General features: G+C 47.6%; 1 protein-coding gene across 5 annotated transcripts in view; it reads right to left on the reverse strand.

The window, feature by feature from the left end:
• The window catches only part of LOC111935738 (rho GTPase-activating protein 7-like), a 57,069-nt gene extending 31,929 nt beyond the window's left edge, over positions 1–25,140 (reverse strand). For 2 of the 5 annotated variants that reach the window (XR_015276605.1, XM_023936258.2), the window contains exon 1: positions 24,789–25,080. Coding sequence is in view for 3 of the 5 variants with exons in the window: in XM_023936258.2 (XP_023792026.2) it covers positions 24,789–24,909 (121 nt within the window). In the remaining 2 variants the exon portion in view is untranslated. Of the gene's footprint in view, positions 1–20,618; positions 21,190–24,788 lie in introns of those variants that run through there. The other 3 variants (XR_015276608.1, XM_023936257.2, XM_086851313.1) reach the window with 3 other exon arrangements.
• Positions 25,141–25,982: the final 842 nt, after the last annotated feature.

Genomic DNA, 25,982 nt, shown 5'->3' on the forward strand with positions numbered 1-25,982 from the left:
CATTAAAATTGTGTAAAAATTCTCATTAGAGCGGGTCAAATCTCAAGCTGGAATTTAGCTTTTGTCTTCTGTTGTTGAAAGTTAAGTATTTTTTTAGAGAGGAAAACACTATGCTATCATGATGAATTCCAGGGATTTTCACAGGAACTTTTAGGGTTAGACTAAACAAATTGAAGAATTCTTTCAGAACTATTGACATCCATAAAATGTGGGTGAGAGAATGTAGCAACAAAACCTGTAACTTCTTGTTTCATAGATTCACAGAGACTGTTCAACATGAAAAAGCTCAGGAGAAATGTAGTGGGAGCATGAGCTGGAAATCTATGTCCAATGTTCAGGGAACAGAGCATGGAGGAGTTTAACTAGTGCAGGGAACAGGGTACCCAGAGCAAAATCACAGCTCTGAGCCCCTGCCAGCCAGGAAAAACGAGCACAGTAAGCACTTTGATTTTCTCAATCACTTAACTCCTTCTCCTATCTCAAGAGCCACTTAAAAGCAAAGGTGACATTGAAGGCAGAGCCACCACACTTCTGAAGTCTCTACAGGAAAGCTTTGACCTGCAGAGCCTTGGCCAGTGTTCTTGAGGAACAGAGCAAAATCTGTGCTCACCACCAGACCTTCCCAAGGACAGAAAGTGCTTGATCAATAACACAGCCTTGGAGGCTTCGTTTCATTTCTTTCTTCCAAAATATAGTCAATGCTTTGGATAAATATAACTGGACTGAAAAAATACTGCAACAAAAGTTCAGGTGAAAGTCAACATCTAACTGCTGAAGCTTAAAAACCAGTTCTGCATAGGTTGCAGAAAAAAAAAAGTTGCTTGTAATCTCTTACATTTCCCACTCCCAGTATTGTCTCAAAAAGGTTTTGTCATCTCTGTTATTAAAATGCATTTCTAGAATCATAACAGAACTTGGGCTTGGTTTATTTATGCTCCAGCAAGAGCAGGCCCTTCATAGTGGAATGAATAAGCTGCTAAAATGGTCCTGAGGAAGCTTTTAGATTGCACCTGCTTATATTTGGACCTGAGATATTTGGGAATAGATGACTCTTACCTCTGCACCACACAGAGGCACTGTCAGTAATGCTTGGTTTTTTAATCAAAGTAACATCTTTTCAGAAATGTTCATTCATCATTTCAGAAAATATGTGTTTTCAAGCAAAGCAGTCCAGCTACAATCTGCTACTCTCCAGAGTAAATTTTTGAGACTAATGTTCCTTTTAAGGAAACTCTTGAGGGTTTTCATGTGAGGAACAAATCTAAGTAAGTCCCTGCCTAACCAGCATGTGTCCCAGGCATTAGTGAACACAGTGTCCTGCCTTGGACAGTGGTGGTCATTGCCAAAGACATTACATGATGTGGGAGAGCCAGACAAGCACATGGGAGCAGACAGAACATCATGACATATATGAAGGTCCTCTACCTAATATGTGTGGAATGGTATGGAAAAGAAAAGAATCTTCTTTAACTGCTCCCACATAAGAAGCCACAGATTTTATCTGGTTTTGATTCCCAAAGCCTTGTTTCACAGCACTCTGCCCACTGCCTGCTGTGGTGGCCTGGGCTGTTCAACATGGTTATTGGACATGGAGGGAGAAGTTGGGCACAGAAACAGCTCACCTCTGTCTCAACACTGAGACACAATCTACAGTCAGTGATGTCCTCTGGCTTCTGAAGGGGTTCTGCAGGCCAGGCACCCCCGGGGGAGCTCATTCCTGCTCGCAGTGACTGTCAGTTCAGCAGCACAAAGGGAACAAACTCACCAGGACATTTTCAGCTGTTCAAATCAATAAACCCAGACTACCCACTCTGTGTCTTACCAGTGCCATGGATGGGTGATCTGTTCTAGAAACAACACTTTGACGCTTGAGAAATAAAACTCTTTGCATAAAATAACCAACAGGAGTCACCTCTGTGCTGCTGTGTCCCTCTGACAGGTGAGCAGGTGTGAAGTTGTTCACAAATCTGCACTGAGCTGTTCCTTTCTCCAGCCAGTGCAGTGTGAGCCAAGTGCCTTGGCACAAACAGGAACCCTCCCCTAATGCAGCCCCACCATTTCACCAGGGTTTGAGTTTGGTTTGCAGGGAAACAGTGTCACAGAGGACAATTCCTCAAGAGACCACAGTGTGCCACCATCCCTGGCTAAGGAGGTGATGTGACACAGAGACTGACAGACAGCTCAGCCCTTCCCTCTGCAGATCAGACGTTGTTGTGACACTGCTGTGAACCAAGACTGAATGAAATGGGATCTGTATCCAAACTCTGCATCCTCTTTCAGTTGTGCTTCTTGAAAAACAGCAGTTTCTTGCCTGACCAGAAAAGCAAAATACTACTTTGTGCTTTCCTTTCTTCCTATCTTCATTGTATCTCAGCTGTTGAACTAGAGTAGTTGTACTAAAGGACAGAGGATTCTTCAAGGGCCCAGTGGATGCTCCTTCCAGCAGCAAATCAAAGCAGCTGGACAGGTCAATTTTTTTGCCAATTAGCCAAAGCTAGTACCCCCTAATTTTAGCAGATTGATTTTGTGCATGAAAAGACAGTTTCTGTTTCTAGCAATATGTGTTAACAGCTCAGGAAAGAGCAACAGGCAATATCAGCTATAACAGAGCAAATATCAGAGCAAAGACTGTCCTGAGTTTATCTGTGCCTGCAATCAGATCTGGAAATCCCCTGAGAACAGGTTTGCTTGTGGGTGTTTTCAAGAATTCCTTGCTTTTGAGTTAAACAGATGCCAGAGAAATAAAGACATCTGAATGTCAGAGCTTGGGAACTGATGGTCCTGAGTTATTACCAGTGGTGTGGTATTGCCATTGGTGTGAGCAATGGGATGCAAAGAAACATGGAGGGTTTTATTATAAAAGAGCAAGGTATGGTGACTCACATATTTAAGAAGCACTAGAAAGTATAAACTTTGAAAAATTTGGCAATTTGTTGGTGAAATTGAATATTAATAGTAAAATCTGAAAGGTAATTGTGTTTTGATAGAATAATGATTAAATAGATTTAACAAATACTGGCTTGAATTCTCCACAGTTTGGCCATGGTCACATCCTTGCTTCAATATTTTCAAACATTTGTGAAGTCATAATTTTGTCCAGATGAATAACTGGGGACCAGTAGATCTCACCTATGGTTCTGCTGTTTGCTGTGAGCAACTAATGCCACAGTGACCTTGACCCATTTGCATCCCCCCATAATTTGAAACTATTTCCAAAGGTATTTGTCAAGAATTAACCAATCTGTTTCCAGGAATGTGACAATAACAGAAAAGGAAAAAGTAATGGTGGTGAATTTTAGCCAAATCAATCATTATAGATTATGGACTGATTTTATGATAAAATTTATGCCCTTTGCTCTTTTCCTGACTCAAATTTATCATCAGCAAATAATTCTTTGAAATCTTTGAGGCAATCCCAGAAAACAACCACTGCTCTATTTCTGTGTTTTTTTATATGTATTCATTTCCATGACAGATGCTTAAGCTTTTCATTTGAATCACTATTATTAGGCCAGTGGTAAACTTCTGAAAATGCAATTGTTATTTGGGAGGAATGGCAGCCAAAATATTTTGATAAATAGCCTCAATAGATTCCACAAGTATATGTAGCATTTTCATCTGAAAAGCAGAACAGCTCATCTCTGGACCTCAGAGAAACGGAGACTCATTTTGGCATTTCACTCTGGCACTTTAAATGGGAATGTGTCAAAGGGAACAAGAATAAAGCAACCAATGAGGAGGAAAAAAAAAAAAAAAAGGAAACTACAGATCAGTATTTGTAAGGCAAAGTGTAAAATTGCAGTAGCAACTTACAAATCTATTTTCTGAATGTACAAGATGTGCTGTCTGGTCAGGGAACTACAGAGGAGCTCCCCTTGCAAACATCCCATGGACTGTGACAAGAACTAAAAAACAGGTCAATATTCTGAGTGCTTTAAAGATAATTTCCTTTGCAGCAACTCTAAAAAGTGGAAATACCTTAGAAAGATGACAGTGTTGCTTTAATCATGTATCTCATTTTTACAATAGTCCTGGAATTGATGTCAAATCTATTTAAAGGCAACATAAAAGCAGATTCATATGCCATAGTAGGCTGAGCTTCCTTAATAGACTACAATGTATCTCAGCAATGCCTGGGAGCCTGTTTTATTCTCTGCATGATAATTGTTTACTGAAAGAAGAGAGTAGAGTTGACATAAAAAATCAGCTTGTAAAATATTTTGAAATATATTAGAGCTCTGGAAATAAATATTTAACATAATAAATAGATAATGTCCAGCTCTCTTGTCTATCACAGGAATCAATTTCCCCTCTGCCCCACACCCACCTGTACTGACCTAAAATGTTCTGCCTGCTAATACTGAGAAGATAATACTGAAAGAGTTCAATCACATTTGGATGGAAAATTCATCCCCCCCTCCTAAAATTGAGTTCTCTAAACATACAGATGGGCATCAAGCAGGGGAACTATCAAGAGAGCCTAACCAGCTCAGAATGGGATAGGGATGCTGGCACAGTTTTCCTGTCCTCCAGGTCCCAGAAAGCATTTCTGCTTCCACACCCAAGCCAGCTCCTGGGAACCAGGGCACGGCCAAAGCCGAGGTGGGGCAGCACCTCCAGCCCCAGCCATGGACCTGCTGGAGGCCAAAGCATGGAGATGACAGCAGCCACTGAGCACCACTGCGCTGCCTGCCCAGGACCCTCCACACAGGGGGCTTTCCAGCAGGCTCTGTGTTTTATGGATGCAGCGTGTCTCTCATCAGAGCCTGAGTTGTGTACATAACTCGTGCTGACCTCTTCCTTCTCCACCGAGGCGCTCGTCCGAGCCAGAGATCTGTCGGGCGTCACCAGGCTGCTTATTTGACGCACTATTTTTAAATAACTCACAAATATTTAAACAACATTTCTATCAGCATTACATGTTTAGAAGACATCCAGGAATGTCAAGAGTACCCGAGCTGGCTGGCCCACATTGAGCAGAGCCCTGCAGCAGTGCTGAGCTGTCGAGTGGCCTGCAGCTCACACCAGCTCATGCACAGCCCCTGGCAAGAGGCACAGAGCTTTCAGCACCCCGGCGAGAGGGCTCTCGTGAGACAGGCTGGGTGTGCACAGTGTGACTGTCTCAGACACCCAGCCTCGGTTATGGTTTACTTGGCATTTCATTTTAGGGGATAACAAAGAGCCCAAAGTCACTGCTGAAGACATCAGTATCCGGTTTTTAGTCGTTTCATCGCTGTGACGTCTCTCAGCCGCTCGCAGATCCTCTCCTGGAGGAGCTTACAGTACCCAATCTGGATAGCAAAGCTTTGCTGGCTCTGACAAAGGCTGTGAGCCCAAGTCTCGAGACTAACTTAGCCAGTGCTTCTGTCACACAGCAGTGTGAAGACAAAAGCCAGTTGGGTTTTAGTTCTAATTCGATGCAAATTTAGGATACATGGCTCTATCTTCCATAACATCTCCACAAGATCTCCACTATCAGGTAGTGGGTGCAAAGGCATCCACTATCCAGGGAATTAATAATCAATTTCTGCTTTGAAAAAGGAGCAAGGCCAGTAAAGCTTGGTTTTAAGACCCAAAAGCCTTTGCATTGGTTATTTTACCACTTGGCTATAACAGACTTTCAAAACTCAAAAGAAGAGTATTTCACACATTTGGAATTTGAAGATTGCTGCTAAGATGTTCAAAATAGAAATATTGACATTGAAACACCCAAACTAATAAAACCTGTTCATAAAGAACTTCACATCAAAAGACATTGATGTGCTTTAGCTCATTTTGGATTTCAGCAGCAGTCAGACATTGCCTAAGACTGGGGTAGAGCTTGGTGCCAGTCTACCTGTGATGGGAGGCTGCATCCATTCTTACGTGTGTCCAGGCACAACACAACCCCTTTATTAAGCCAAACCATTTTTCTTTGGATGCCTTGGCTGTGTAGGTTATTAGAGGACACAGAGCTGACAGGTAATTACAGCGTTGTCTTGAGAGAGGGCTGGCAAGGAGTATGAAGCACATTGAAAATCTTCATCTTCTTTAAGCAGTGGTGACTAAGTCAGACAAGAAAAAAGCACATTTTCCTGTCAATATTAGGATGCCAGCACACGTAAACACCTGTAAGTTGTGCCCTGCAGAAAAGCAATTTCTCACTTTCTGCAAAACATCTTGACCTGATATTTTGCATACTACAAGGCTAGCTCAGGAAGATCTGAATCCCTTTTGCAGAGGAGACACCATCCCTATGTCTGTCAGTGGCAGAGAAGTGAAAGGATTCCAAACACCCTTCCCAACACACTGCCACTACCTACAAACCAGGAACCCAGGTCCCAGCCAAGGCCAGAGCTTGGATGTGCCCTTTTCTGTAGGTGCAAACCCTCTGGGAATGAATGGGTAGGTGTGCACTGCAGTTCATGTGCTGCTAAGTTTAGGGACATTTCCCTTTGCCTACAAAGCACTGCCACATATTTCTGTGACAGGAGGCTTTGCCTTGTCTCCCCACATTTAAGAATAACTATTGTTGTCAGGTTCCAGCTGGACACAGGAATGCTGTGCAGTTTCTACTGTGGCATTCAGAGAGTCCCTACCTCTGATAATGGAGAGTGAGGGAGTGCCTGGGCTGACAGGACCTGATGGCTTGGTTTGCATCAATATCACTTACTCAACTTCACTATAACTTTTTGTGGTTCTTCTGAAGGAGGCAGTATAAAAAAACAATATTCATACAGCCTCTTTGCTCCTCTCTACAAATGCCCCATTTCATCTTTAAGAAGTAAAAACAGCAAAAAGGAAAAAAAAAAGAAAAAAAAAGGAAAGGACACTGCTCTGTTGCAACATCAAGCCAGCGTAAGCAGTGACAGCACCCACATGAAATATTTTACCATTAATGGCTCAAATAGAAATCTTTCTGGATGATCTGTGGAAGCCCTGCAATCAGAAATAGTCTAAGCTTTGCTCAGCCCCATTTCAAAATCATGGTTCTCTGATGAGAAGGGAGTTGCCTTCACATGTACCATCAAATTTAGAAATCCATTTAAGTCCTTTTGATGTTATTTGAATGATCACTTCTGAAAGGTTATGAAAAATGCAGCTAAGCCATATTTGTTTTTTCTGCAAGGTTTGGAAAGTGTAAACACTTAAATCATCAACCAAGTGCATATCATTCATATTCACCATAACTTTTAAAAGCATACTTAGCATACCGCTGAGAAAGATTACTCTGCTGACAAAAATCAAGTGTCTGGATTAATTTAAAGGAGTGCATTTCACAATCCATCATTCCAGAATAAGAGAACAAGGAACTGCTCAGTTAAATTAAACTGTGAGTTACTCTGGAACAAATTAAAGGAAATTAAGCTCTGCACTTGTGTCTAGTCCAGACGTGTAATTCAGGTCTGATGCTATTAAAAGCCAATAGTCTAGCAGGGTTTCATAAAGACTGAATCATTTTACAACTAATATTTGTTTGCACTCTTGCACAACATGAGAAGGCAGCAGGATTTGTGGCTTGTAGGACAAGCTGGCAGTTTCAGGCCAGCGCTCTTCAAGGACTTTTTGAAGGAGAACAGGTGTGGGAAACCAGCCTGGGAATGGCGGGGCAGAAGCAGAGAGGTCAGCAGGGAGAGAGGATGCTCATTGCTGCGACCATGGCATGTCTGAGCAGCAGGGCCTCCCCAGCACACTCTGGTGGCCACCAGGGCTGGGTTTGGTCAGTGTGGGTCAGCTCAAGGGCTCTGTGTCACACCCTGCCCAGCCCCAGCTGCTCCAGGGGGGCCCTTCTGGGCTGGCAGGGGTTTGCTCTCTGAGAAAAGCATTTTGTTTGATAACCCCAGAGCTCACATGCAAATACAGTCCAGCTCAGCAGAACAGATGATCTTCTGAGGAGAGTCTAAAAAGAAGAGAGTGAATGAAGAAACTTCATAGGAGAGTGTAATAAGTGGTACCAATCAGTTTTAGCTTTACATGTGTTACACAAAGCCCACTTCTGTAAGTGCACTTTTACTCTTTTCCTTTTCTCCTCTTTTTCTCCCCCGTCTTTAAATAACCATTTACTATCAACTGTCTCCTTAATTTTTGCTTAAAATTTTCTGTTTCAGTTTCTTTTCCTTTTCCCTTCCTCCCCCAACCTTTAATTAACCATTTATTATCAACTGTCTCCTTAATTTTCACTTAAAATTTTCAGTTTCTTTTCTCCCTGGCTTTGCATAGAGATATTCAATCTAAACTTTTCATAGCAGAAGAAAGAGTAGTTTGAAAAACAATGTTCCAACAGGATGAAAACCCATTTTATAGCCAGTTACCCTTAAAAAGTAAATCAGAATATTATCCTCATATACCTGACAGCATTCCAGGGAAAATATAATTTAATGTACATTAATTGCCCTAACTAGGTTGTTTAGGCAGTGGTGGCTGTGGCCAGTGGAGGAGCCAGATGAGCACTGAGAACCCAAAAGGTTTAGTGACCTGGAAGGTTTAATGGCAGAGCAGGACTTCAGTCAGTGCAAAGCATTAGAGAAACTCAGAGCACAGAGCTCCATTTTTCCAAGTGGGGCAGGCACTGGAGGGAGAGTGAAGCTGTGTCTTTGACCTGCAAGAGAGCCAACAGCGCTGCTCAGGCTTCTCCGCCTGCAGACAGGGGTTGTGCAACTCTCAGAAATGCTGGCCTGCAGGCTGGTGTGTGGCACAGGCTGTGGCTCCAAACTGAGGAGCCAGCTGAGTCAGACCTCTACTCACAGCCGTGGAGTGGCAGCCACAAGCTGTGACCTGAAGCTGGCTCTGCTGCTGCCACCAGCAAACAGGCCAAGTGTGTTTCATCTCTGGCAGCAACAGCTTATTCCTCTCTCGTGTCCAGCCTGATGTGGTTATCCTTAGTTTGTAAATCCACACACTAATCAGCTTGGGAGTTAATATTTCCATAAATTCTGATTTCCAATGTGCTGTACTTCTCCATAGGAAAAGAGGTATTTTGGTGCCCCAGGTTCTACCTGCACACTCCAGAGAGGACCAAAGCACAGGGGAAGGTGCTCCTCTGAAGAGCTCTGCTGAGTGGGAGAAGGCAAGTTAACAAGTTAACAAGTCAACAAGTCAAGTATGCCTTCCCTATGTAAAAGGCTTTAGAAGGACCAAGAAAAAAGCACATTTTCCTGTCAATATTAGGATGCCAGCACACATAAACACCTGTAAGTTGTGCCCTGCAGAAAAGCAATTTCTCACTTTCTGCAAAACATCTTGACCTGATATTTTGCATACTACAAGACTAGCTCAGGAAGATCTGAATCCCTTTTGCAGAGGAGACACCATCCCTATGTCTGTCAGTGGCACAGAAGTGAAAGGATTCCAAACACCCTTCCCAACACGCTGCCACTACTTACAAACCAGGAACCCAGCACCCAGCCAAGGCCAGAGCTTGGATGTGCCCTTTTCTGTAGGTGCAACCCTACAGAAGGCAAAGAGAGAGAGGAGATGTGCACAGGGACAGAGAGCAGGTGAATGAATGGGCAAATCCAGATCCAAAAGCCCTTACAGGACCTCACCCTTCAGGCCAGCCACACATTGTCTTTTCTGAAATCAAGAAAAATGAGCGTGGGAGATCATTTCCATCATCTTAGTGTGATTAATCCTACTCTGCTGCAACAGCTGAAATACCAACCATTTGTTTTTATACATTTGGCAAAACACCTTTCCCTTTTATTGCCTCCACCAAATCAGCCCAATTTTTCAGGCTGATTGGGCGTTTGGCAGTAATGCACCTAAATGGCTCTGCTGCTGCTGCAGGATGGCCGAGCACTGGCACAGGGAGATTGATAGCACTGAGCCCCAGGTAAGGATGCTCCATTTTCCTGCAGACTGATTAGGACTGTCTATTCCAGCGATTTAAGTGTTTTTTCAAAGAACACATTTGAAGAGCTGAAATGGATACACACTGTCAGCTCCTGGCAGTTTAAGTGCAAACAGCTGCCCTGAAAGCTCTGTGCAGCACCACAAAGAGATGAGCCTCTATGAAAGCTAGTCAATCAAAGAAGATAAATCTTTGTGTCAGTTCTAATTATTGAGATACTCCAGTTAACTCAGGGAATCATAGACATTAGACTGGCTTTAAATGCCCACGTGGTTGAGACTATACCATTGCTCCTGGGAGGCAATTTCACTGTCTGACAGATCAAGAGGCTTTTCTCAGCTAGTTAATTCCAATTAAGTTTTTCCTCTCAATTTCATCCTCCTATCCATTATCCTCAGTCAGCTACCCTTCACAATTCCTCTCCTGCCGTGCTGCTAGTGCCAAGACTTCTGGAAATAGTGACATTATTACAAGTACCTGGTGATGACACCCATGAGGCTTCCCAGTGCCTCCCAGGCCTCGGAGAAAAGATGGTTTCTGTCTTAAAGAGCTTTTTTTTTCCAGCTTCTACAGACTTTAAATAAAGCTCAACAGTTTAAATTACATATGTCAGTAACCTCCCCTTCTTGTGCTTTGACTCTTGCCCTCCGATAAACTTTGTTTCTCCTGGCTCCCCTGACTTCAGGCAGCAGTCAAAGTGTAAAGGAGATGTGTTTAGATGGTTTAACACCAGAAAAGAGCTGCTGCTACAGGATTACCTCCTGGTATTTTTCTAGAAGTCCACAAGCACAGGTGTAGTGGAAAATGTCTTGAGAATAGATGACAAAACACAGAAAGTTTATACTGCTGCCTCATGACCTTAATATAAAGCAAAATTACAGGGGATTCCAGTAAATAATTCCTTTCCTTCCTCCTCCAAAAAGTGATGGGAATGGCTGTATCCTTCAAAGTAGATGGGATTCATCAGTGTCTTGTCTCTGACAGCAAAAGAGGCTGCTCACACAGCACAGCTCCCCTTCCCTTAACCACATTGCTGTCCCTCTCACACGCTCAGGAAGACAAATGGAATCAAACAATCTGTAAACATATTCATCCAGCTCAGGAAGATCAAGGGGTTTGCAAGTTTATTTCAAGAAACAAGAGGAATTTAGCCCTTTATTCAACACAGCAGCGAGCATCAAAGGATGGCGAGCTCCTCTGAGGAAGCAGGTCCCCTTACTCAAGAGCAGGGCTGCCAGGGATAAAGTGTGTGCATGGCCAGGTCAGGGCTGGAGCTCCAGCCCAGATTTACACCAGTGTAAAGGAAAGCACTCCCCAGCCCAGTATCCACATTATTCAGGCCAAGGAAAAAATGTAGTGGCAGCTGTGAACAGCCCTGATAGGAGGACCTTCATGCAGGGGTTTAGTTTGTTTTTGCAGCTGACTCTCTGCATCTCCTTTATCTTTTTTTTTTTTTTTTCCCTCCTTTCGGAGATGGTTGACCTTAAATGCAAAAGGATAACGTGGGTCAGGAGGAGTGTTTATTATGTATGAGTTATTTTCTTTCATGTTAGCGAAATCCTTTTGTAAAAGTTGGCAGAAGTCCCTGTTACAGCTAAATTTTGGACCCATGGGTGATCTGGAATTTAAGATTATTTATGTCTCAGTATAAAAAAAGCAGTGGAAAGGAAGCAAATTCAAAGAAAATAATCAGAGCACAGCTGAGGTCTTTAGCTTTACTTGTTTAAAGCATTCAAGTCTATCACTGCCCTCATCTTCACTGATGTTGGGTGACTGTTTCAGTGGTTTGAGGCTTGTGCATAGAAGCTGGAGCACTTGTAGGAATTACACATCACTCTATTTCAGTGTTGTTTCACAAGGCAAGGAGCATGAAGCACTTTACAGATTCCAAGACCTGACTTGCACAGCAGAGCTCCTGTGTACAGGTGTGCTGACATTACCTGCAACTCGTGTTGCAGTTTAACTTCTTTGCACTGCAGGTAGAGAGGAACAGCAGGTGTGGAGCAAATCCTGCTGCTGTTGTCACTGCAGCCTCCTCCTGTCCCCAGTCCATGGCTGGGCTGGGGTGACAAGCAGACAGACTCTGCAGTCCTCACTCACTCTGGTACGTGTTTCCTCAACAAATCACCTCTGTTTGAACTGTAAAAAGGAACTGCTGAGTGTGAACCAGAGCTGAAGTTCAGCTCTGGTCTGCCAGTGCTGTCCAGGCTGGGGTCATTGCAGGGAAGATCATTCCTGAAGGGTGGGGCTGTAAAGAACATTTTTAGGAAAGGGTTATTTTTGTGTGCTTATTCCCAGAATGGTCCCAGGGTAAATCCATACTGGCTGTTTGTCCAAGTCTCATTTACTCTTAATCAACATTCACAGAAAACTGAGGCAAAAGTTCTTAAAATATTCAGAAAGCAGTTTTGCTTCTTCACCATGCTATTTCACAGCCATCTTCCAGCAAAGGTAAAGGGAAAACCACAGTTGTTCCTTATACAAACATGCCCAAGAGAAAACTCTGAAAACCTTGTACCCTCAGAGGCAAAGGTCAACCCTGCTGACAGGATAAGCTCTGCCCACACTTCTCCTTTGGCTGCTCATTTTTCCAGCAGACCTCTCTGCAAACAGGCACCACTCCTCGATCCCATAGCCCACCCCTGCCCTGCACAGAACAAGGAAGAAAGCAGCACCCCACAGCCCCTCCAAACTGCGCCCCAGCAGCCAGGGGTAGCTGTAACTGCTCAGCTCCAGCTTGAGAAGACCTGTCTCAGCTTTGAAGAATACATTTGAATGCACAGCAGCTTTCACTTTGAGGTGTCCTCCCTCTCCAGCACAGCAGACATTAAATATGTGCATATTTAATGCTCTGCCAGCTCTGCAGCCATCAGGTTGGATCAGCAAGGGGAACTCGCCTGAGTAATTCCGGTGTCTGTGGAATGTCAGAGCCTGCAGGTACAGCTAGGGTGACATTTTCAGAGGTATCTACGTTTCTTAGGCTCTTCAAGCTCCATTGAAACTTGCTTGAGGTGAATTTGAATGGAGCATAGGCCCCCAGATCTCTTTTGTATTTTAGGTTAGCTTCTATCCTTTAAATTTTGCAATAAATAACAAGTAGACACTGCTTGGAAAGCTGGGAGCAGAGGAGGAGTTTGGATAGCATGATCATAAATGAGAAAAATTCTCTTGAATATTGAAAGTATATTTAATGTGGTGCTCAAGGTCACACAGCAAATCAATGGACAAAACTGAACCAAAACCCTGAGGGCACATTACTTGCAATCAGATGGAGGAGTAATTGAGTAACTGCAAAGACTTAGAAGCAGCATTACATCAACTTCACATAGAGCTAGAAAGGGGCTTGGGGACATTCAGTGATTTGCTGGAGGGGAGAGAGGGCCAAGAGCAGGGCTGACATTAGATTTGAGCAGCTAATATCACACAGGTAACCTGGCACGGGGAAGCCTGCTATTCATAGTCCACAAAAATTCTGATTTTAGTGCCTTGGTTTTCAGTATATCCACTGCTGGAGACATGAGGAGTCCTCCACTTGAAGGCCACCTCTTGCTGACTGTTTGCACTGTGTTGGGAGACCCTGAGGTGAGAGGCACGCAGTGACTCAGCTCTGGCACCTGGCATGACACTGCTGGGTAGCTGTGTCCCACTGAGAACCTGCCCCTTGGCTTCTGAGCTTCCCCACGAGCTGCTGGCCCAGCAGCATCTTTACCAGCCCTACCTGGCAACCACTTGCCTCTCATTTCAGCTGTCAAAATTATATTTATGCTAGCACAGTATTTCCTGTTTCCTAATTTGGATGGTTCCCTCAGTCATTTTTCCACTAAAATGTTCAAGCATTTTTTGAAAACATCTAAACAGGAAGAGACCTGACCTCTCCTCCCTGAACATCTTGTGCTCCCTGCTCCTGGCAGCAGCAGATCACTCCTGTGCCAGCTGCTGTGGCGACTCCAGGACAAGCTGAGGGTGGATCCCATACCTTGGGGTGCACGTGGGCTCTGCTTGTGTGCACTCATGGGTTGCCTTGAAAGGCTCAGCAGGCTTGGGATCCCAGGCAAATCTTCCTTGTTCACACTCTGCTTTCTGAGCCCCCAGCCCAGATCACTGCCTTGCCTGAGTGTGCAGATGGATCCCAGGTTCTGGTCAGCTGGTCATCCCCCAAAAGGGAAATGCCCATTGGTTCAAATGGTTTGATGTTGAGCCAGATGCTTCAGGCAGCAGATACCAGGCAGCTCCTCTGCTGGGCACTGTCCTTGGGAACAGAATGGCTTGAGGGGTTTTCCCACCTGGAGACCTGCAGGCTGTGGGACATCCATCATCACTGCACCTCACCTGGGAAATTGCAGCCCCAGGGGCAGAGCCATCCCAATCCCTGCCTCAATTGCTTCCACAAAGGCCCCAGGGAGGAATCTCTCTTTCCCTGAGCTGTACAAACTCTGCACCCCAGGATTCAGGTCTGTGCCTGAGCTCCCTTGTTGTTGAGATGCTGGATGCAGCAGGTGCATCCAGCCCAGCCCCACTGCAGACCCACGGACACTTTTGGGGTGCTGGGATGGGGTCCCAAGGGCACTGCCCACTGCCAGGCTCCAGCTCCTCTCCTTGGGAGAGCAGTGCTGCCCTCAACAGATATGACACACTTGGGGTTTAGGCAGACAAACTCCCTGCAGATGACTGATGTTGAGCTGGGTAGAAGCAGTGAGGAGGTGCTTTCCTTACTGCTGACAGAGCAGAGTTCCCTGGCACCAGCACATCCCAGCTCTGGGGCACTGCACTCAACCATGGGGAGCACAGCAGGAGCCTGTGCTGCATTCCCAGCCAACAGGGCAGTGGGATAAATGGGAAAAAATTGGTTCTGCCTTCAGGAGGTCAAGAAGCTAAAACACTTCATTTCCTGGAGTATCCACATAGCCCCAGGGAAGGAGAGAAGTGGTGCCAAAGCCTCTGTCAAACCCTCTGGCTGTGGGACAGAGAGGGAACTACCCTGCAGCCCCACTGCTAGAGAGCCCCACTTCCCCAGAGCTGGGCTCACAGCCACGCTGCCCTGGGCTCTCCTGGCAGAGGTTTAGTGGCCAGGCTCCAGATCCAGCTCTTTGGCTGGTGCAAATCAAGAGCTGACACACCTGAGGGTGACAGGACAGAAAAAGAGTGAAAAAACCCAGCAAGTGAAAAGAAACTTGGGGTCGTGCATGTGTCTGTGCCCACAGATTGCTCCTGCAGAGCTCTTGGGCAGCTGCCTCCCAGCACGTCCTTATCTGCACTCTCCTCCAGAAGCCCTCAGTGCCTGGAAATCACATTCAATACATGCAGTGGGACATATTTAACATACTAGTGTGGGGCCTTGCAGCAGTCAAGTCATGCTGCAGAATTAATCTGAGATTGGTGATAACTGCAGAAAATTAGATTTATGTTAATTTTTTTAATGTTGGGTTTTTTTCTCAAAGAGTTGCTGTTCCAAGCCCCAGCTCTATCCTACAGCAGTGAATCTGTAGTGCCACCCTCCTATGCCACAGAAAGGAGCACTCTGGAGTGTTTTTGGGGCTTGGGAAGGAGGCCTCACCTGGCACTGGCTGCTTGGAGCAGGAGCCAGGTTGTAGCCATGTTTTCATGGAATGCTGTGAGGCTACACCACTTCCCCAGAACTGGAACTGGGCTCCAGCCTCCCAGCACAGCAAATCCTTCTTCTCCCGGCTCTGCTCAAGCACCTTCTGCTGTGTGGGCTGCTGCAGGGGGATGGGAATGAGGAAAGAGCAGCACATGGAGTATTTTGGGAGACTCCTGATACTAAGGCACAGTCACTAACTGTGGCTAAGTAAGATTTGTAGATATTCTGGACTGGTGCCAAGAAAGGGTGGAAAGGCAATCCCAGACAAAGGAAAGCAATAATGTGTTATTGGTGAGGAAGATTCATGTGGTGAAAATGAATAGCAGCGAGTGGCTTGCAGTGAAAGCCCATCCATCTTGTCTGGCAGGGAGCAGACACTGCTGGGTGCCTGGGCAGCACGGTGTGTGACAGCCAGGTCACGAGCTGCTATGTACATCTCTCCAGGTTCAGGGGTACAGCAGGGGCTCCCCTCTGCACACACAGAGCACAGCCCTGCTTCCCCCACTCACTGTACGTCTGTGTCCACCAACATCCCTCCAAGGAGCAGCAGGAGAGCTGCTCTACAGGCTGGGCCAGCATCAGCACCAGGGCACAATATCCCTGCTCAGGCTAAGAAGAGCCTGGTCTCAAGATCAGAGAGAACAAAAGGAAAGCATCCCACTGTACATCCCTGGCTGTGTCGTTTGTGTTCCCAGCACAGCTGGGAAAGCTGTGCTTGATTTTGGTGGCAAATGAAAGCCACAGAGTGATGCCATCATTAACTCAACAGCTGCACTTCAGCCAAGAGCTGCCTGGGTGCAATGGGTGGGGCAGCCTCACAGTCTGGGTCTGGGTCTGTACACAAACCACTTCAAAAAGGAGGCTTTAAATGCTGTCATTGCTTTAGTTACTCAGCAAATGCTTCACACTCATATACTCCTAGTCTTTTAATAATATACCAGGTTTTTTACAGAGCTGTAACAAGTTCAGAAGATGACTTGCCTGTCCCATCACCAGCCTGCCCAAAGCTGACCATGTGCATATTCCACCTCTGCTCAGCACAATGCTCAATGGAAAAACACCCACAATTAATGCTCCCTCTGCTACCGAGCTGATTAAAGATTCAGCTTGGATGGGAGAGGAAGTGCAGGGTCCAGCATGGCTTCCTGTGTGCCTATAAATATCCACTGGGATGGTTTAGGCAGAGGTCAGCCCCAGGCAGCTGCACGAGTGCTGGCCTCCTGTGCCTCGCACTGCTGGAGTGGCAAAACTTGTCCCCCCTTGGAGCAAGAGCTTTGGGACACAGACAGGGAGCTCCTGCTGCATCACCTGAGGTTAATCAGAGTTTGACATTTGCTGCAGTGGGAGCAGGGCCACTGGATACCTCCCAAGGCAGGGTCCCACCAAGGTCACCCCCTTGGGCTGGCACCATGTGAGCCTCTCTAGCCACCTGTTGGTCTCTCAGATTTGGCTGAGTGGCACATGAAAGCTAGAAATGTTTTCAAAGTGCTCTAGAAGACAAGAACAGACGGAAAGATGCTATTTGTGTGCTTTGGTCCAACAAAGGGACTTCAGGGAGCAGTTTTGCTCTGCCCAGAGTGGGTTGGCTGGGGGTCCTCAGCACAATCAGCACTCCTGGTTCCTGCAAACCCAAGCACACTGTGACATCTAGTGGCAAGTTACCCCAGAGCCCAGGGAAAGCTGTGTCTGACAGGCCTTTTCCACAGCTCCTGGACAGCCAGCCCAGACAGGTTTGCTTTGTTACACACTCTTGAGGTGCCTCTGTGCACCTAAACCTGTATTCAGGTGTAGCAGGGAGTGTTGCATGCAGGTGTGAGCAGGTGTGAGACTGTGTATGGCAGCTCATGGCTCAGGCTGAGGTGTGCAGGTGACAGGGACTGTATTTAGTGTGCAGCTTGGGCCATATGTGACATGGCTTTCAACCAGTGTCCCCAGCAGTGACCAGTGCTGGTACTTGACCAGCTCAGGTGGCCTTGCCAACATTCCCCAGAAGCCAGGGGCACTAAGATCAGAGAGGTGGAGCAGCAGACAGGGAACCCCATGCCCTTCCTGCACATTCACCTCCACCTCCTCCCCATCCTTCAGCAAGGTTTATTTAATATTCCACCCTTTTTTTCAGGCTCTGATTTCATGCACCACCATCAGCGACATATTCCATATTAGCTGAATAATGATACAGAAATTAAATCAACAGGCTTTTACTAACAAGTAGAAGGGCCCCATCATGCACGTCTGGGCTGCATGAGTCAGGGATGTCATCTGATTACTGGGCTGCTTTGTGAAAGAAGGGACAAACAGATACCAAATATGGGGAATAAAACTGAGAAAAAAGGTCACATTTCAAGAAGATCCTCATTCCTGTGTGAGAGTTCAGAACTGGGCAGGAAAGTGGGAAGCTGCTATGCAGCACATGAGCACCAGCCTCTTCACACAAGCACCCTCTGTGCACCCACCACAGTCCTGCCCCACAAACTCCCTGCTCCAGGAGGACGATGGAAACAGCAGCAAAGTCTGTGGTGTCAGAACCCTGGGAAGCTGAAAGCAGGGTGGGCAGCACCAATCCTGCTTCAGGTGCTTCAGGTCTCTGAAGCAGGCTGAGACCTGTGAATGGTGCCCAGGCTCCAGTGCCAGAGGATGTCAGGCACCACAGTAAAACCTCCCGAGCCACCAGCAGGGCCTCTCCTTTGTATCTGCCTTTCATAAAGCTTTGTTCGACACACAAAACGGATTCTATATGATTTATTCGCCAGAGAAGCCAAGTTCCCTTCCCACACAAGCATTCCTTCCAACAGTTCCAGGTCCTGCCTTTTCCCAGGAGCACTGAGGGAAGCAGGATGAGGTGGAGGAGGGATGGGAACAGCAGGCAGTGTGTGTGCTCAGCCCCCTGCTGCACAAGTCTTGCTGGACCAGTTTTTGGCAGGTGTCAGAATTTTTGGAAAGACAGATTTTTGGCAGGTGTCAGATAATGTTAACCCTGGAAGTGTGAACCCTGGAGATGGTAAACTTCAGAAGCTGAAACAGAGAATTTATACCAAGAAGAACAGCAATCCACACAAAAACACTCCCAGAAACACCTCCCTGTTTCTAAATAGCTCTCTGAAATCAGGGCAAATGCTGGGGAGAGGGGGGTGACAGTGCTGACCCCAGCACCCCAGCTGACCCTCTGCAGCCCCCCAGCAGCATCCTCAGCACTGCACAGCCCCCCTGGGTACTGCTGGGACCTGGCTGGCCCTGCTGCCCACCTCAGCAGCCACCTGGGCTTCATGCCTGGTGTTCCTACTGGCTCTGCCAGCAGCTGCCACCGGGGAATGAGCCCACAGAGAGCAGGTGGATGGTGGCTTCTCCTTGCCCAGAGCCCCCGTGGCACAGCAGTCATGGCAAAGGAGGGTTCTGTGGCTCGGCCCTTCCTGACCCCCAGCCAGCGCCCCTCACTTCCCACAGTGGTCACTGAATCAGCACTCCAGGGCAGAATGCTCTTACAGTGAATACCTGGCAACACAACCCACTGCTGTCTCATGACTCTTAGCTTATGTCAACAATTTATTCATTTCCAAAGCATATGTAATTTTCTACCTTAAAAAGCACACCTCTACTACTGCCTGGGAGACCTGTGTGTATCAACAGATGGATGTTCAGCCCTAGCCTGAAATGCAGCAAACTAATTGTGTTTCTCCCCAGTTCTCGTGCTCGGCACATCGCCAGGGTGACGCAGGGCAATGAGAAATAAATTGACTCGAAACTTGGCTAGAGAGCATCAGCAAACAGAGGGTTGAAAACTCAGCTTGATTTATTTTATAGAGAGGCAAAGGACAAGAAATGCAGTACTATTCCCAGCTGTGGTCCTGGCAAACAGTCCTCCAAGGTCCATGTGAGAGCGGAGCTGCTGGTGAGGCTGGGCAGCCACGGCCCCAGGGACTGTCTGACAGGAGAGCACCGTTGGGAAGGGACATGGCACCCTTGGGAAGGCACTAGTTGGGAAGGCACTAATCCCCTTTCTGAAAACATTCTGCAACCCTTGCCTCTCCTGCCCAGAGAATACAAAGTGTTTTACATGAAGCAATAAAATAAAGGCCACCTTCTGACACACAGACGCTTAATGCCCTCCTACAGAGCTGTCAGAGTTGCTGTAGGATTTTTTTGGCATTACAAAGCAAGCCTTTAGCAAAGGCAGGAGCTGGGGCTGGCCCAGCTGATGGCCAGAGAAATGCCAGGACTGATCCAGCATGGGGCACCAGTTCCTGCTGTTGGGGAGCTTCAGGCTGGGCAGAGGGATCTGGGAACAGCAGGATTGAGGCAAGAGAGGAACTGAGGGGTTGAGCCAGCTGAAACAGGAACCACCCTGGGGTAGATGGGAAAGATGTGGGAGCACAGCTGAGCATGGAGGCCTGGAGCAGCAGCAGTGTTCCTCTCAGCCCCTGCTCGTGCTGGGTGACAGCCACATATTGCTGCAGGCTCAGACACCTGCCCCAAAGCTCCCCTCTCTCCGCCTTTCCTCCCAGAAAACAGATTGAAAACAGAAATTTTGCTATTGCATTTCAGGAAAAATGAATTATTGCTCAGGGTGACCTCCTCTGATGCTGGAGGCCTCATGGAGGATATGCTGTCCCCACAGAGAGTGTCCTTGCTGCTGCTGTTTTCCCAGCTCTGCCACCCCACTTGGTCCCTATGGGAAAGCTCAGACAGCAGGGATGAGACTCCTGAGGGAGCACTGAGGGTCCTGGTGCTCCCTGGGGAGCAGCAGGGCTGGAACCAGTGAGGTGGCAGCAGGATGGGTGGCTGTTCCCCTCGAGAGGACAAACCTTTGCCAGGCAGGGACATTCTGCCACTGCCTCTCTCCAGGGACAGCTGCACTGCACCACTGAACGCCCACCATGGGACTTGCAGATGCTCAAGTGCTAGATCTAAAAATTCCTACTAACTAAATTTTTTCTTCTAAATATAAACAAAATATATCACAGAAAAACTTTCTGTTTTCTGATGGGCTTTTTTTTTTTTTTTTTTTTTTTTCCTTTGGGCTCATTTTTCTGATAAATGAGCCCAAATAGGAGCAGCACATCCCAGAACAGTCAGACCCACACCACTCTCGAGTTCATGCCTTGTTTTCTGGCTAATTGCATTATAGTTTGGTTGCTGGTTTAAAAACCTCAAAGAAATAGAGTAACCAAGGAAAGAAAACAAACCTCCTCCTACCTTCCATGGGGAGAGGAAACTGCAGCGGGTCACTGTCCTGTGCAGAAGTTACTCCTGGGTCCCTGCAAGCGAGCAAGTCCTGCCCGGGGCAACTGAACTCCAACCCCATCTGCTCGGCTTTAAGCAGGACGGCTGAGATCCCACCCAGGACGGGGTGGAGAATCCTCCCTGGGAAAGAGCAGCTCGGTCACAGCTCCTTCCAGCCGCTCTGCGCATCCCGGCAGGGCTCTGACACGCTGCTTCCTTTCTCTCCCCCTCGGAATTCAGCAGCAGCCTCTCCGACTGCCATCTCTCACCAGCATCTGCAGCTGAGCCTGACACAGGGACTGTGCCTGGCAGTGCCAAAGGTGTGGGTGGCATGGGTCCCACCAAGGAATACTGGCAGGATCAATACGGGGTACACACCGTTTAAATCTGTTGCAGGATGGAGAGGAATGGAGTGCACAGAGGTACTCGAAGCACTACAGTTACATCAATGAGAAATCCTCGAGGAACTGGAGCACGGCCCAGCAGGGTGAGCTCAGTGCAAAGCACACTGCTGAGTGCTACAGTGTGGACACCACCCTGACACTGCTCCAGTTCTGCCAGAGGCGATGGGAAAAACATGTTCAATCCAGCGCTTTTGCACCAGAAGTCTTTTAGTCTGAAATTCTTTTGGGCAGCAAAGGTTATTTTCTTTAAAACAAAGTCTCTATGGAATTCATTCTGTCTGGAGAAGAGGCAGATGACCATGGTTTGAATTTTCCTCTCAGTGAACAGTCCCTGGGCCCTGCCACACCAGGCAGGGGGTGCATGGAAGGCAGCAGCATTTCATGCCCGCTCACCCGACTGCTGCGTGGCTTGGAGCTCCCCTGGGTTGTGGGCAGTAGAGGATGGCAGTGGTGTGTTTGGGCTGTAAGGTGTTTATTGCCCATCACATGCATTGATTCAGCTCTGGATGAATTCCCTCTTTGTCTGTGACTGAACTGCCCAGCAGCAGGCAGCTCCCGCAGCCCAGGCCTGGGTCCCACTGCCACAGCTCGCACAGGGGACACTTACATTGGCATTGCAGTGGAGAGATGGAGATGGAGAAAGCAGATAGGGTACAACAGCAGAGAGACAGCTGTCACTGACAGCAGTGCTGAGCCCTGGTCTGTATTTGCAGCACTCTCAGCACACAGAGGATGCCTGACAGGGCACTGGTGCTCTTTGTTGGTTCACTCTGTGCCTCACACCACCTAACAAGGTTAAGTATTAATGAAGCAAAATATAAAAATATTCCAGGTGTTAATGCTTATGACACATATGACTCAAACTGAAATTTCCTACCACTGATGATGTTTCTGGTTGGAACTGGCTTCTGTGTCACTGGAGGGGGACATTCAGATTCAGGTCCTGGTCACTCTGACCAGGGTGTGGTTAGAATAGTCACATCCCTTAACGGGGTACATGGGTGTGGTGAGAAGAGAAATCAGCTTTTGATGCCTTCTGAAATAGGATGTGTGGAGGAATAGGCTTTTCTGACTTCCTTTCCCAGAGGATATGGAGACACAAGCCCCACGCAGGGCACCCTCAGCACAGGGGCCCAGCACACGGTGTCACCCCAGCTGACCGGCGTGGCAGTGCCTGGAGAAGCCAGGGCTCTGCAGGACACTGGTCCCCGCATCACAATCCCTAGCACGGAAATTGAGTAGAAAAGAAAAAAAAATTCCTCTTCAAAAGAGGAGCACAAAGCCCTGGAGCATTGCAAGTCGTGTGCCACACACTTGCACACCATGAGGAGTACTGTGAGGAGAGCTGGCAGCGCTGGCCCAGCAGGGCAGGGCAGCAGGACAGCTGTGGCTGCTGTGCTGTCTCCTGTAGGCAGCCCCAGGGAAGCATCCCGTGCCTCTGTGCCTCGTGTGACGCCCGCTCCCCCGAGGCCGCCTGACCCCGGCTTCCTTCCCAGCCTCTCTGAACTCCCGGGCCCTCAGAGGAGCAGCACCACGGTATTTTTAGCCTGTTTACAAAGCCGGAGCAGTACATTTGTGTGCAGCTTGCAGCGAGGGAGCACAAGCCATGCAGGCAGCGGGGCAGCTGGCGGAGGGGGGTGGCCAGGGCAAAGGATGGCCTCAGAGATGGAAAGAGAAGAAGAATGAGCACCAGGAAAACATCACCATTTTGCCCTTCCTTTAATAAGCATTTGATAAATTTCCTTTAATAAAAAATTAGTAAATTTTAAAGCCCTTCTGGTGCTCCTTCAAGTGCTGAGAGTTTCAGCACCCACCCAAGTGGCAAGCCAGTGCAGAAGCCCTACAGGCTCCTGCTGCTCCCCTCTGTCATTGCTGGACACCATGTGGCCAGAAGGAATCACAGGGATCCACCAACTGGATCTATTATGCAGTCTCCAGTGGAAGCATTATCCACTGTACCAATTTCTTTCCTGAATTGTGGTGTTTGAGCTGAGGACAGCAGTCCAGGAGCAATGGCATCAGTTGTTACCAAAAAAGTAGCCAACCTTTGCCAGCTCCTCCAGGAAGTCTCCTGGAGTTGGTGCACACAAATCACATCAGCATTTGGGTGTCCTGTCACCTCACAGAATCTGGAGCAAACTGAGAAGCAGACGTATTACAGCTCCTGAACCTGGTGCAGGGTGGCAGATACCACCAGCTCTGGTATCTGCTTATAAAAATATGTCCACGCTTCTTTCTCACAGCCCAGCTCAAAAGGCTCCCTGATGGTGCTGAGCCTTCTTCACACCATTTGGAGCGAAGAGCTGCAATTTGAGTTTTGGCTGTTGTTTTGCAGAAGAAAGACACATCCACCTGGCAGAACTGGTGTCACTGAGCTCCTCAGTAATACACATGCCTAATATTCCTCCTGACTAACACATCCTGTGATGAATGTTTCCAGTGTTTCCCCGCTGTTTCCAGTGCATTGTAGTGCTGGTCTGGTGGGACGGCTCCACAGATGCAGCAGTGACTGGGTTTGGTGCTGCTCTTCAGCCCAGCACAAAAGCCCAGAGGCATGACCAGCACACTCAAATTAAATCTAGGATTTTCAAAGTGGTTTGTGGACCTTGGAGGCACAAAAATCATAGATCTTGTACACAAAAGCAATTCCCAACGTCCTGTTCCCCCGCTGAAAGTCCCCAGTTAATCTGACAGCCTGTTTGCTCCATCCCAGTTGTGAACTGAAAGACAACCTCAGCCCAAAGGGTAACTTGGCTCTTGCTTTGACAGAACAACAGGGATGTTTACAATAACAATCCAGCCCCTTGGCACCTCTGAAAGGTCTGCTTATAACAAGTGGGCTCAGGGAAAAGAGAAATACCTTTACTCATTTTGAACTCTCTCTCAGGGATGTGGACAGGGACACCCATCTGGCCAGAATCAAAATGCTACTACAAAACCTCCTGTCTCCGTGAGATGAACACAAGCCCCAGGAGGAAAGGTCTATGCACAGCCCACTGAGCTGCTTGAAAGAAAAAGAATCTAGAAAGCCATTTTCAGTAACTAGAGCTGTTATTACTCCTGCCCTGGGATGCTGCCAGATCCCTGCTGGGCACCGTGTGCCTGAGAGGAGGAACAGCTCAGGCCCTGTGCCAGTGCTCACCATGGGGTCCCTGCACAGCCCCACACCTGCCACCCCCCTGCCCATCACCATCCTCATACAGCCCCAGGGTCTGCTCTGCCCACCTCTGCACATGCTAATGCAAAGCTGGAGAGCTCGGGGTGCAAGGCTTGGGGAAAGGTGGATGGACACAGAGAAAGGTTATTTCTGACACCCTAGAAAGGCTTCCTGAAAAACTATGCAGGTTCAAGTTCACAAGTTTCTGTAAGCACCGAAAATGAAGGCTTAGAAGTGACTCAGGTCATTTTTCAGCACTGTGGCTGTTGGGCACTGCATGGCTGACTGACAGTCATGTTATAAAGTGTCTACAAAACTTCAGCTAAACAAAAAATATAACACTTAATTCTATATAAATCTGAGTATTTCCAGCTCTACATACAAATCATCAGCTCAAAACACCCACATGGTCCCACCAGTGAAAATGCAGCCTGGGAAAAAGCAGCTCTGTGGTGCAACAGAAAATGCAGCAGCATTAAAGGAGCGCCAAAAAAAGTAAAGGTATTTTCCTTCCTTGATCAAGGACGTAGCCCTGATGCTTGAATCACACCAGTGTGGGATTACAGCTGCCCTTGGACTGACCTGCAAGGCGTTTTTCCCTGGCTGTTCTCCAGAAGCCGTCCCAGGCCCAGCTGGTGGAGCCCCCGGGGTGGTCGCTGAGGCATCTCCTGAGGTGGGGCCTCCCCCACGCTGCCATCCTCATCCTCACCACACCCCAACCCTCGCACAGGAGCCACGGGCCAGGACCAAAGCTAATCCATTCTCTCAGCTCCTGCCTCTTAAGCTGGACTGGAAAAGCTTCTGCCCAGGAGAAGCCTGCAGATAACTGCTGAGCATGGCTGTGGCAGGAGCAGGAAGAGGAGCCTGGGCAGCAGCCCCCAGCAGGGTCCCAGCACAAAGCACAGCCCAGCCAGGCTTGGCTCCCACCTCCTGTAAACACAGCTGTTCCTCCGACAGAGAGGATAAATAAGGAGCGAGGCCACGCACATCCCGGGAGCTCTGCACCTCTGCATTCCCAACCCCTGCGTCAACTGTCTGCACACAGCTCTTAATTGGACAGACTGCATTTGCCAGGGTTTGGGATTTTAATTCTGATTCATCTGGAATGGAGCAGCTCGGTCTAGAAGCAAAATAGGATATTTCTCCTGCATTAGGGGATTTACCTGAGTGATGGTTTTGTGCAGAGACCATTCTGTTTGAAAAGTACTTGGATTAAACATTCTCCAAAGAAACTCCAAAGGCACTCCTTTCCTGTGCTGTCCACTCTCTAAGCAGCAACGGGGATATAAAAAACCCTCTGCCACTTTACCTGTTCAGTTACATGCCTGGAAACAGTGCCCACACAAGTATGTTCTTCCAAGCACATGCAACCAATTAAATTTAGGTTTCCTCCCCATCTGGGATGTGAGAATGAAACATCTTTACAGTGGAAGTGTGTATGTAGAAAAAGTAAATATCTGACTCCTAGATCGGCCCTGGTGAAGCTCCTTGGCAAAATCAGTCCTGGAAAAGAAATTGATGGGGAGGTGACTCGAATGGCAGGTTGCTGGTGGCAGCTGGTATTACGTGTCACATATCCACCACTTCTAGAGCTGGCAGCAGGTTTGGGTCGGTATCTCACAGGAATGAGTCCCAGTGGTGTTTTCTGAGGGAAGTTCGGCACACGGGACACTTCCCAAGCTGCTCCAGCACACACATCACTGCCACACAGCTGTCACTGCCACACTCATGTCCCTGACACACTCCCCACTTCCTCAGCTGGGACATCACCAACCC

The sequence above is a fragment of the Cyanistes caeruleus genome, chromosome 15 (genome assembly GCF_971803275.1).
Source record: "Cyanistes caeruleus chromosome 15, bCyaCae1.hap1.1, whole genome shotgun sequence".
Classification (NCBI taxonomy): Eukaryota; Metazoa; Chordata; class Aves; order Passeriformes; family Paridae; genus Cyanistes; species Cyanistes caeruleus.